At 44.3% G+C, this 13383-nt stretch overlaps 1 protein-coding gene across 1 annotated transcript in view; it reads right to left on the reverse strand.

The window, feature by feature from the left end:
- The window catches only part of CRIM1 (cysteine rich transmembrane BMP regulator 1), a 192472-nt gene that overhangs the window by 30614 nt on the left and 148475 nt on the right, over nt 1–13383 (reverse strand). The window contains exons 10-13 of the mRNA XM_047069487.1: nt 10801–10922; nt 9424–9633; nt 5439–5654; nt 1203–1424 (exon numbers count right to left, since the gene is read on the reverse strand). Coding sequence (XP_046925443.1) covers nt 1203–1424; nt 5439–5654; nt 9424–9633; nt 10801–10922 — 770 coding nt within the window. The remainder of the gene's footprint in view (nt 1–1202; nt 1425–5438; nt 5655–9423; nt 9634–10800; nt 10923–13383) is intronic.

Genomic DNA, 13383 nt, shown 5'->3' on the forward strand with positions numbered 1-13383 from the left:
GAGTCCAGCTTTCAAACATACATTTTAATACTCTATGGCCATTATACTGAGAAAAATCTAGCTGTAAAATTCCTGAGGGAAGAAATTGTGTTTTTAGAATCTCTGCATCTCTTATATACCAACACACAAAATAAGACTCAGAGGAAGTGGCCTCCTGTTGTGGCCAGAGGTCACACAGTCAAGGAGAGGGAGCTGTCCTGATAAGCTTGAGTTGTGGCCAACAGTTGTGAATACCTGAGTGCCATTCATCGGTTCTCCTTTGGAAACTGGTACAAAGCACTGTAGCCAGATCATCTCCTATTCCTCAAGTATCATCCCAAATATACAGAATTACTTGTATCTAGAAAGCATGCAAGAATCTCCAACAGTAAATGCACAATACATGCAATTAATACGGCTTGCCTAATTTTTCACCTGCTACTCTGATTACACGTTCATTACTGGCTTGAGAGGCGTACATTGTCTTTCACTTGACTTCATGAGCTCTACTCAATACAAAAGCAATGAAAGAGAGTGAGAGCCTTGGGAGTGGGGACTGTGCTTTTATTAGAGTTGCCAGCTGTCTGAGCCTTGCCTTCTGGACTCCAGAACAGCATCTGGCTTATATCCATAGGACCGATTTCAGTATAGACGTCAGGGGCAAACATACATATGTCTCCTGCTGAAAAGCTGTATCCCCATGGGTCATAAGGAGAGGATTCTGTCAGTTTCTCAGGCCTCACTTTGTGTCCCGAAAGCCCTCAACATGGACAACTGCTTGGTTTAAATGGAATCAACTAAGTGTCAGCAGACAGAGGAATACCAGGGACACTAAATCAGTATTTGCTATTCAGTTGATGTCAAGGCAGCAGCGAGCTCTATGTGCTAAGTGTACCTTAATATGGGACATGGTGTTTCTCTGTGAACAGAAAGACCGCTGTAAATAACAGGGTGGAGAAAGGGAGCTGAATATTGAAAATCCTGGAACAGCAAAGGAGCCCAATAGAACATGACAGTGCTATAACATCATGGCATTCTGAGAGAGCATTTCTTTATTCTTAATATGTTTTACCTTGCGAACACGTCTTCCCCATCACCCTCCTGAAACTAGCGCTTTGGCTCTGTGTGACATGTCAGAAACATTAACTGATCTAGGCAAATGGCTGTCAATGTAGATTTAGTGGCCAATGGTAGAAACCCAAGATTTTTTTTCGTGGTCTTACCTATGCAGTAGGGACAACACTGGCCTTTCCTCAAAACAGGTCTTTCACAGGATACTGAAGGGCAAGACTCAGAGTAACAGCTAATTACGCTATCCATGCATACACAGCTGGTACAAACGTCAGGCTTCCAGGACTCAGCTGCCAGGAATATATCCCCTTCATCATTTTTGCAGTAACTAGGCACGCTCTCATTATGGGATGAGGAAGGCTGAAGAGGTTCATCTGGAAAAACGAACATAAGGTCAGCAGAGAAAAGGAGATGCTATAGGCCACCTGTGCAACATAGCGAATTTCACCGTGTCTCATAAAAAGCACACTCAGTCACTGTGGTTCGGTGTGCCTCCTATAAAAGTGACTCAGGAATGAAATGGCAAGTCTGACTTGGGCAGGGTCTTGAATTTTGAACGCAAGACAATAAGGACCACAAAAGACCTGTTACCGAGATTCTGTTAGTTGTCTGTACAACATCCTCTCTACTCTTCCTCTGTAGCTTACCCAAATCCTGGTTTTGGGGGGTGGGGTGGGTGGTGGAGGGTTTGGATCACAACAGGTGTAAGTCAAACAAGACGAGCCTGCTTCCTGCATTTCCAGTCTCCCCTGCAACTAAGGGTGGCCCTGTCACCTGGTTGTGGCTAATGGGACTTAATGGCTAATGGAGGGATTTCTGGGAAAGCTTCCGCTTTCCTAATAAAGCGCAGATGTGGTGCAACTCTCACATTCCTCCTGCCTGGAATATGAGTGTGTTGTCTGTAGCTGTAATATCCTTATCGTACCTGTAAGACGGACCTCTACGTATCTAAGACAATGATCAATGCCGATAAACACCTGCCTCTGCACTTCTTGTAATGTATGTAAAAGAAACTTCTATCTGTCTAAAAAATGTAGCTGGGTTTCTCCTCTTACGTGCAGCTATGTGCAGTCTTAACCAATTGATATCCAAACAGACTTTCACTGCACCTTCAAAACACCCATTTGTAACATCCCAGTGTTCAGGCATTCATGTTAATGGCTAAGAGATAATGGGAAATCTAAATTACTCAATAAGGAGGCACCCACATCATCTGCAAGTCGTCTGTGCCTTTGTTAAAGACTTTGACCAGAGGGTTCTCAGGTCAAACTTGAAACAGAAAAGAATGTTACCAGAAAACCCAGTTATCTCTTTGGGTCTTGGCATCCATTGAAATCACAAGAAAAGCTGTAACCTCAAGCAGAAACCTGACTGGGGTAGAACAAAGAAAAACAGGATAGTGAGGTTCCTAGTTCAGAAATGTGGCAATGCTGCTAAGAGAAAGCACTTGCAACCACCTTCACCAGTCAAGAGCTTGGAAAAAGCCATGATGTCCTACCCGGCAAACCTCTACATTTTCTCAGTGGCCACATGGTCAAAAGAATGATCATATCCTCCTCTTGGAATCAGTCTCACGAAGTCTGCTATTTTCAGTCACAAAACAGAACTAACTAAGATAGGCAGTTATCACAGTGATGTAGAAGCTCTAAATGTCACATTCTCCTTCCATCCATCTCAAGAATACATCCTACAGCCAACACATTCTCCTTCCATCCACCTCACGAATACGTCCTACAGTCAACAAGTTTGATTTGACAAGAGCCTCTCTCAGGAGCAAGGCAGTTGCTTTGTTTTGGGCAACAAAACAAAACAAAACAAAAAATGGAATGGGTGCCATGCCCTCTCCTGGAAGTGATGGAACCATATCTCCTACTGCCAGTCCCAAAGGTATTCCCAAGTGAAAAAGAGACATTGGTTCCACTGCTCCAAATGTGCTCTCGGTCCAACTTTAGGGCTGGTTCCATAGATGAATTCCATTTGGGTTAAAAATGGGGGGTTTGGGATTCCCTTCTCAGTGACCTTTTCAGGGTCATCCATTTCCAGGGATAATTTTGCCCTGAGGGTCCTCTGGGTTATGACAGCTTAGCTCTTGCAAGCAGTATTCACCCTCATGTCTAAAAATTTAGAAGAGGACAGGGACAGCAGTGATGGAGCTAAGAAGTACCAAGTGAAATGAACACTCTAGAGTCTGGAGGCCTCTTGTTGAGGCCTAGAGAAGACCCTGGGGGACACTGGTAGCTGCTGTCAGTGCTGGAACAGGAGCCAGGGCGGAGATGCAGATTCTGGGGGCTCCTTCCCCCGGGCAGGAGACCCCTAACCAAACCCTAGCTGACCAGGTCATCTGGGAATCTTGCCCATGGTATCTTCCTTCTTTGGGCCTCTCTTCCTATTTTCCTCCCGCTCCAGAGACCCCATCTTTATACTTCTGATTCCAAATACTGACTCCTAAACTTCGTTTTTACCAATTCCTTGGTTGGCGCTCATCCATTCCTTTTATTTCTATTCTACCTCCCTCTCTCTTCTGTGCTATGCTTCTTTCAAACTCTAAACAGTAAAGGATGAAAGAGAATTTAATAAACCTTTAAAAAGAAAGAAGTGTTATTCCATTCTCTTTCTTACTTTGGCGAAGAATCGCCACCTGCAAGGATGCTCAATCTTGGTGAACCCATTTCTGTTTCCAGACCTTGCTCTAAACCCAGGCTAGAGGAGGGGGAAAGTGGAAGGACAGAGGGCATAACAGGGCACTCTAGGGGAAACAATCATCAGGAGGGACACAACTCTTCTAATTGTACATATGTCTCCTTTCTGGACTACGTTAGGAGGCAAACATCCTAAGATTAGAGATGGTCTTTTTCCAGATGTGAAATACACCCTTTATCAACACTACTGTTAAAATTCACTGTGAAGAAAATGATGTTTTGCATTTTAAGAATCTTTAAAATTGCTGCAACATAACAATGAATGGAAAGTTCAGGAAGATCAATTATGGGTCAGGTGACTTATTTTAAAATAATAGCATTCCAGAAATGCTCTTATTCAAATATAAGAGGAATGTTTGGAATACTGATATATAAAGCAATAAATCCTAATGTTTAAGAGGAAAGCTATCACTGAACTCTCTCTCTCAGGTTGTATGTTAAGAAAAGACAAGCCACCCAGGTGTAAGTTAATAAACACAAAGCCAGTGCACAGGGGTGTCTATTCCCCTTAGGAACTGAGCCAAAAACATAAGGGTTTGAACGTGAATAAAATAGTGATTAAAAAACAAAAAAGTAATGAGGGGCGCCTGAGTGGCTCAGTCGGGTAAGCGTCCGACTTTGGCTCAAGTCATGATCTCATGGTTTGTGAGTTCGAGTCCCACATCAGCCTCTGTGCTGGCAGCTCGGAGCCTGGAGCCTGCTTCGGATTCTGTGTCTCCCTCTCTCTCTGCCCCTCCCCCGCTTATGCATGCGTGCTCTCTTTCTAAAATGAATAGACATTAAAAAAAAATGAAAAAAAAAAAGTAATGAAACAAATGGGTTTATGTTTTACTGAGTAAAACTACTCTTAAGAATATACATTTAGAAGGCAAATGGTTATTGATTTAAATGGAAGAGACCAAAAGCTAAGCAACAACAAAATAAAAGTAGCTGTGCTGTCCACTTGGCGATGTTATATATACAAATTACCTTCTGGGAAAAAGGAATATACTCCGGTGTTAACTACGAGTGCTACTTTAGTCATAAAACCAGTAACTTATGTTTAAAATCTTGACAAAATTTCATCACGTTTGTATCTTTGAATCATGACCATGAATTTACAAGCAAAGGCAGGTTACCTGAGCAGTAAAAACACTACTCTCTGTGCACGTGCAGTGCTAGTCAAGTTAATACTTTTGGATCGTAATTTATTTGTCACTGCAGATTTGAGGGGGTGAACATGATGCATATTTTATCAATTCTCTGTTTAACATTCCACAAGTATCTCCACCACCCTTCCGTACAAAGAATTTTATTTACATTATTTATCAATAACTGCTCTTCATATTTGTTAAGGACAAAGATGACTTTTCCACATTAGCAAAATCAGCTGGAATAATTTGCTGCAGCAGGGCTGTCTCCCAAGTCTGAGATGTAGGGTTGAGAGACAAGAATGGCAGAAAGAAACAGTCTCTTTTCCCCCTCAAAGTCACCTCAAATGCAAGGCATATTAATTACATAAATATACGTGGCTGATAGAGGGGAATGAATTTAGGAAGCAGGCTGCCAGCTGCTCCGGCCTGGGTGACTGGCTCCCGGGCTTGGCATGCTGCCACGTGGGGCTCAGCCCGGCCTGCTGGCTCTGCGGAGCGACAGAGCCCAAGCCGCAGGCTTCCCCAGCGAGCACGTCCCAAGGCACGGCGCAGTTACCTGTGCACTGCGGGCAGCAGGAGTCCTGGGTGCGCGAGGGGTTCTGGCAGAGCAGCGGTGGGCACACCTCTGTCTCACACAGCACCCGCCCGCTGTGGCAGGTGCACTGCGTACAGGAGTCGATGTTCCAGGTTTCTCCTTCCACAAAGTACTCTCCTCCGGGGGCGTGGCAAATGGAGGGGGTGCTGAGCTCTGGCTTTTGCACCACAAAGTCATCTGGGAAATGACAAAAAAAAATCAAGACACAAGAATTTACTCAACTGCGGTCTTGCCAACCCTTGGAGAAGCTGGTGTCATCTGCTCGAAGGGACAGAGAAATGGCGGTAGAGTATCTCACTCTGTTCTCAGTGAGACGACGGTGAAGAAATATTCCATGCACAGGAATAGAAGGGGACGGTGAAAGAGCTGGTTTCCAGAAGAGAGGTTCAAGTGGTTCCAGTGTGTCAACGGTAATGACAGAATTCAGTAAGGGAATTAAATTACCTCAAGAGGGACTCTTCCTGTCAAGAAGAGAACAGGGCCTCTTAAGGGATCTCTGAATGTATAGGAAGTGTCTAGAATAACAATCTCTCATTTACTGAAAGCTTACTGTGGCCCAATTTCCAAGCTGTTTTATGTGTGTTCGTTCATTTATTCCTCCCACCAACTTGTGAAGTAGGTACTGGGATCCTATGTTACATATGAGGAGCAGAGGACTCAAGGTATTCAGGGCAGACAGGGAATCTGCACCCCAACTATGTTTGTTTGGATCATGGATATGCCTCCAGATTAAACACAACTTCCAACCCGGTCTGTGCCCCATCCACTTCATTATCTCTATGATCCTGCGTACGTTTATGCTTGGAAATACATCCTGCTGTCGAGCAGGCCACACCCCTAGACTAGCTGGCAGCAAACGGAGCAGGAATGCTCTTTCAGAATCAACAGTCTGGAAACCCTCACCTGAGACTAAACATTTGCTTGGCAATGTCATCATCAAGAGAGGTAAATGCCCAGAAACTGATGATAACTATGATTTCTTGCCCCAGAAGAGAGGCGATTTTGGTGTCTTGGTGAGATGATAATGACAGAGAGGGAACTCAATGTTGAAAAGGTCTGCAGCGGTACTGGGAGTTGCCCTGAAGTTGTGCTGAGGGAGACGAGAAGTATGAGGACATTAACCAAACTTGTGTCATCCAAATACAACAAGGGTTTCAAGAAGGTGTTGACAGTGGTGAACCCTGCCGAGAAGCAGTCTGGAGACACCACGCTAGCTCATGCTTGGAGCTCAGTGGAAACTGGGCCCCAGGACAGCTCCCCTGTCTGTGCAGAGATGCTCAGAGCTGGAATCTCTGAAGAGCTCCCATGCTGTTACTTTCAAAGTGATGGTCAGCGGGAGAGTCCACAACTCTGATGAGATACAGTGCTGTGGGCGGATTCCCAGCTAAGATGGTAACTATGAACACAGCTTTGTCTCAGGAAAAGACTGGAGCTTTGCCCGAGTGGACTGATTAGGGAGAAATGACATACTAGCCAATGCTTACATTCATAAGCCACCAGACCAAACTCTCCAGTGATGAGACAAGTGGAGAGGATAGTAACTAGAATGCAAGTGAGGGGGGACGAGATGGTTTCCAGAGGAGACAAAAACTTTTCCAAAGAGTGGCAATAAGCTAATGCTGGAAAAGCATGACTGCCTTTCCCTTACTGCCTTTTCCTTTCCAAAATGACTTAGAGAGGCTTGCCAATCACTGCCCTTCTCAACGCTGATGCAGAAGGAAGTGGTTGGAAGAAAGCAAGGCACGTTTGCAGATGTCTTGCCAGCTTCTCTGCCATACTCCGTGCCTCAAGGAGAACATGTGAATGGCGGCAGAGATGGGGACAAGAGACAAACGGAGAGGCAGAGGGAGAGAAGGAGAAAAAAACCTGAGAAACAGTATCGTCTGGTGAATCTGCTAGCAGGACAGTTTAGGAGCTACCCCCGAAAGGAAAACAGCTGATCCTTGAATGGGAGAAAATATTTAAAATAGGGGTTCTCGAATGCAATACTTCTGGGGTCTCTCATCAGCAGAGTCCAGAAGTGGTAGCCCACTTGAGATATTTGGAGAAAAATATACCTACATACCCACATATACACATGTTTTTATGCATGTATATCTAGACATTTGCAACCCACAATGATACGTCAATTACTGTGTGTGTTTATAGAAGAGTTTTCGCTATCTCTTTAACAGAGAAAACTCATTTTAGTCCCACTGACTTTCAGTTCTTAAATCAATGGTCTATTCTTACTAATGTCTTCGCATTTGAAGCCCTCTGGCTCACTTCTTCACGGAGTACAAGTCGGGCAAAGACGCAGGTGTGTGGTCCATATTCCATACACTGATGCCTAAAATTAAGGCACGGCGGGGGTGGGGGGGGATGTGGGGAGCCTGGGTGGCTCAGTCTGTTAAGCGTCCGACTTTGGCTCCGGTCTGATCTCACTGTTAGTGAGTTCGAGCCCCGTATCGGGCTCTGTGCTGACAGCTCAGAGCCTGGAGCCCGCTTCAGATTCTGTGTGTCTCTCTCTCTCTCTCTCTGACCCTCTCCCACTCACACTCTGTGTATGTCTCTCTCAAAAATAAATAAACATTAAAAAAATAAATAAATAAAATTAAGGCACTGGGTCTTCATTGGAACAAATGATTTTTTTCTTCCCCAAAGGGTCAACAGAGTTGTCTCATTACACTGCACATTGACCTTCTGTTTGAGTGGATACTGGTGGTTTTTCATATTTCACTAGCAAAACACATGAAAAAGGAAACTTTCGATATAGAACACCTAAGACTCATATGAGGACAAGACAATCTGGTTCTCTACAGGGGTGTGGAGCTGCCTGTCACTCTGATACCTTAGTTACTGAGGGGCCTAGAAGCTCAGAGCTAATAGGGACTCCCCTGCCATGGCAGGCGAAGCCACCACCCCTCCCCCTGCCCCCGCCCCCCACCTCAGGCTGTGCCTGTCCTGCTGGAGAAAGACAGGTCTCCGGTTCCTGACTCCTGACTGCATCCATGGCATAGGTGGGTCCATCCACAGGGAGGGATGGGATGGACCGGACGAGAAGGTATCCCGACTCTGAAATCTGACAGGACACACATTCCAACATTAAATGAAATCAGATGCAAGAATCGGGAGACTTCATTTCTCCGTGGCCTTCTGACACTCTATTTTACTTTGGGTAAGAGAGTTAGTATTTCTGCGTCTGTTTTTCAAATGAAAAACTGCCTGAGTGCATTTTCCCCTAACTCAAAGTGGCCTGTGCTGAGAAAGAAATAATAAATATAAAACTACGTTGAGCTCTTTGGATGAAAGGCACTAGATGCGCTATTATGGTAATAATTACCATTATTGACAGCCATAATTCAGACGCCCATGAGTTACATAATCTGGTCTGTTCTTCTAGCAACTTCTCTTGATTACCAGCATTATGATTTTAAATGTTTTGGATGTGTGGTCACTCTAAATATCTCCATTTGGCAAGAATACCACATAGCCATTAATTTAGAAAAGGGCAATAGCCACAGACTTCGCTAATCCTCTCCCTCTCAAATAGTCCTTTATAAATAATATGCTTTAATGGAATGAAGTTAACATCAATCCCCTCCAATTAACTAAAGCACTCAGCCTCAATACACTATCCATAAAATGGAGAGCTGGACTTTAAAGGACATCAGGTCTGCAAACCTTTTAAAAAAAAAAATACAGTTCAAAGACCAATGTAATTGAGTAAACCATTAAAAAAGGAGGACAGTAGTTTTAGGGCTTTTGCTTTTTCTCTGGTCTCTGGCTAATCATTGCTAACACCTGGCTGATTTTGTGGCTGTTGTTGACAAAAGCCACAGAGAGCTGAAAAGTGCTCTGGGGGGTCATCCCCGGCAAGACCCCCCACACTCAAAGATGCGATGAGGCCCTGCAAGGCAGAAGTCATTTTGCTGAGGGAGCGCACAAGATGGCAGCCAGCGTTTACCTGAACATGACGGGCAGCACTGTCCCGGATGAATGGTGGGGTTGCCACAGGCAGGCACCGGGCAGGTGATCAGAGCACACATTTCCCGTCCATTGTGACAGTAGCATTCCCGGCACCCGTCATGCCAGCTTTCCTCATTTTTATGATGATGGCCATCCATGGACAGACATGTGCCTGACAGGACAGGTGGCCCGGCTGAAGCAGGGACCTCTGGACAGACAGAAGGCAGCCTGGTCAAGCAGCAGCTACGGCACAGGAGAAACAGCCTGCAGTGTCCTCCCAGGTAATGCTACCCAGCCACCAAAAGTCACGTGTACAAAGGACAGCTCACGACACGGGAAAGGCTCACGAAAAGAATGTAAGTCAATATGCTCTCAATTTGGAAAAAAAAGAAAAACAGGAAAAAAACTGGCAAATATGTTTCTCTATTGGCGGGATTACAGTTATTTTTACTCCTTTCATTCCTACTTGCTCATGTTTTATGCAGTAAACGAGCACTGATTTCACAGAAAATGGTATATTATGTTCCATACATGCCGAATAGCCTCTCTAGAAGTCACCCAATGGGGAAATCCTGGGCCTCTTGAAACTAACAGATTTTTGTTCAATGGAACAATTGAAGCAGTGACTAGATTTCTGTTTACTCTGATCCCTTAAGAACACTGTTAAGGTGGTAACTGTCTAACTTTGAAAAAAAAAAACACACAACAAACTTAGGGATCTTTTACTGCTGAGTATGTGGATCACGCAGACAACTAAAACATACCGGAGTGGGTGCTGGGCTATGGGCAAAAGTGGCGGTCAGCGTGCATGTTCACGTGGCTTCAGGGACATCCCGGGAATGGGAAGTCTCAGGCAAAAGGTATGCCCAGGCTTCATGCCTATCTAGAGGTGTAGGCTGGCATGTGCTTATTCAGCACGAGTTTAAACTGTCATCGCAAACCGTGTTACCAGAAAACACACAAGCAGGCTGCTTAGCCACACCCACCCGCATGGGCTCTGAAAAGGGCTCTTTGCTGCATCAATTCTATCAAGCCACTGCTGGACAGAGGCAGCCTCTATGGAGGTCAAGACAAAGGTGCTTTAGGCTAACGTTCCTAAGATGAGTGAAACTGAAGAGCTGAGAAGTTACTAATTTGGTGCAATATAATTGGCTATTAGATGTTTATTTTAAATTCTATTCTGAGCTCTTATTCCAATGAGACATGAGGAAAAGGGATGGTCCCATGGACAAGTGACATTTGTATCTGAGTAGACCATCATCACTGAAACTGTTCCATTTACATCATGTCCTCCTGTTCTTTGTTTCTGAGTCCTGTCTGCTCTGGGGGGGGGGGGGGGGTGGGGAGGGAAGGAGGGTCATGCGATCGCACTTACCTCTGCACTTGCAGATAAGACAGCCGTGACTATCCTGCTGGAAACCCAAGGGGCAGATTTTACTGCATGGGAGCTCTGGGCATTTCTTACAGCGACAGATGTCACAGCCGTGCTTATTCTTCCTGGGTAATTAAAATTTTGTCAGAGGTCAGAAAATCCAAAAGTCTCAAATGATGCCCAAATGCTCCGATCAAGGGTCACTGAAGTGATACCGCTATGAAGCAGAATGACTTGACTTACGCTCTCCAAAACTCGTGGAGTGATGTGTAATTAGCTCTCTGTGGCCGTGACCGCCACCCACCCATGGCCAAGGTTTAGAATTGCCCAAGTACTAATGTGCTTCTGGGATGTGACCATCAGAACCCCAATGACATGACTGTTGTTTTAATTAGGAAAAGGAGTACCATGATATGAAAAAGACGGATGCATAATGCCATGAACAGGATGGTGAAGGATATATTGTTGGGCACTGCTAGAGGCCAGCACTGGGGTAAGAGTTCTTCGTTTGTCAGAGTAGGCCTTTCTCACGGACCACAATCTCTGAGAGATCTCAGACACCAGTAAAAATAGTAATGAGCGCTTCACTGAACTTAGGGAAGTCAGAAGGAGAACGTTAAGGCTCCACAGACCTGCGGATGCTATAGCCAAGAGTGAGAAAGAATCAAAGCTTTGAGAAACCCTGCCATCAGTGTCCGCTCATTGTTTCACTCATTAGAAAATAATACCGACTCAGCAGTGCTCCGTACATGGGGTAGGACGGAAGCATGCAGGGTAAAGGAAAAAGACTGCATCAGTGATCTTTTTCCTTTAATAAACTAGAGTGCCTGAATTCTGTGATCAGAAAGATGATGTGAAATAAATAAATATGTGTTTATGAAATACATCACAGCAGTTTAAGTGGAGGTTTTTTGAAAAGAAAAATTCTTAACAACCATTCCTTATTTTCTCTGAAAGGAGAATGTCACTGTCTATTACAGAGGAGCTCACTTTGTGTCCAACCAGCCACAGAAGTGAGTCTTCTCCTAGGCTCCACATCTCCTCTGCAGGCTCTGCCCTACTTGACTTAATACGCCTCAGACAAGGAGGAGTTACTCTGTTTACCCTCAGGTTTCATCCCCATTAGCCCTAAGTGGCAACAGTGGTGTCCAACTAAAACAGAAAAAAGAGAAAAAAAATTCCTGTCTTCATCTTGGATAAATCAAGGAACTCCAAAAGAAGACAGCGCCATGGGAAACCCTCAGTATACCACTGCCCACGTGACAATTAAATTACAATCTGCTAAGTGAAATGAGAACCGAACACTAGGATCTTATTTATGCCACCATAATGAGACGAATGAATTAAATGAATTATTCATACTCATGTCAGACAGCATGTCACTTTTTAAGTTCTATTGAGGCTTTATCTGATTTGTTTGTTCACTCCTTTATGTATTATTATCTGTCCATCTACCCACCCAATCCTTCCGTAAGCCCTGGCTGCACACAGAGAGTAACAATCAACTCAGCAGGTATGTATAAGGGGCACTGATGGCCGCCTTCTTCCTAACGCTCCCACATGGTGTCTGGCCAACGTTCCTCCTTCAGAGGGTGTCCTTGAAACACATGTTCTAGCTGAGGCAGTACTCATTTGTCTCTGCTGGTCCACCTGGTCTGCACTGAATGCTCTCACTGATAGGAACATGAAGTGGACCCCACAATCCTCTAAGAGATTTCTCTTCAAGGGGAAGGCTGGACTTGAATGCAGCCTTGGTTCTGAGCTGTCATAATACTGCAGCAGGTTGGCTGTAGTTACTATTACGATAATAACACTTTATTCTACATTAGCAGTGAAGCTAAGAAATAATTATACTTGTGCTGGTATCACAGTCACATTTTAGGATTAAGAACAATGACGGTTTATTTATTTGGGGACTTCCTAAGAATAGTGAGCACTCCTAATTTAACTATCTGATTCAAATTAGATTTAAAATTCTCCTAACCCTGCTAAACCAGAATTTCTAAGAGAAAGAATAAAAATGGTAACTAAAATGCCAGGCAAGAGATGATGGGCCTAAGTCCCTTATAATTACTAGCAATACACAAATATACCAAATTGGAAAGGCAGAAAGACAGGGAAGGGAACCAAGGGAAAAAAATGATAAAGCAAGATTATGACAGGTAAGTTTTTAGGGAACCAACAAAGCTATAAGGGCAGAAAGAGACACTAATACAGACACTAAACAAATGTGAAGTGTCTTTATCTCCTGGGATAATCTAGATTTCCACGGGGTTTGACTCAACAAAGAATACTTGAAGATACAAATCATGGTTCTTATCTCTAAAGAAATTCATAAAATGTACTGGTCCTTAAAGAAAAAGTATGAACTACAGACCAGAACCAAGATAAAATACTGAGGCGTGGCCAATAAGCATGCTCCATATTGCCAACGAGCGGCTGTCCACTGAACTTAAAATACACATTAAATACATTATCACAAAATAGTCACTGGGGCAGTTATGAAAAGCTGTGGCACGTGTAATACTAGGACCTCATGACAATTCCCCACTGGCAGCGTCCAAAGGCCCTTGTTATGAGGCAGTC

The sequence above is a fragment of the Lynx rufus genome, unplaced genomic scaffold (assembly GCF_022079265.1).
Source record: "Lynx rufus isolate CCGP_SWC_20201006 ecotype Redwood Valley unplaced genomic scaffold, mLynRuf1.p SCAF_8, whole genome shotgun sequence".
NCBI classification, from domain to species: domain Eukaryota; kingdom Metazoa; phylum Chordata; class Mammalia; order Carnivora; family Felidae; genus Lynx; species Lynx rufus.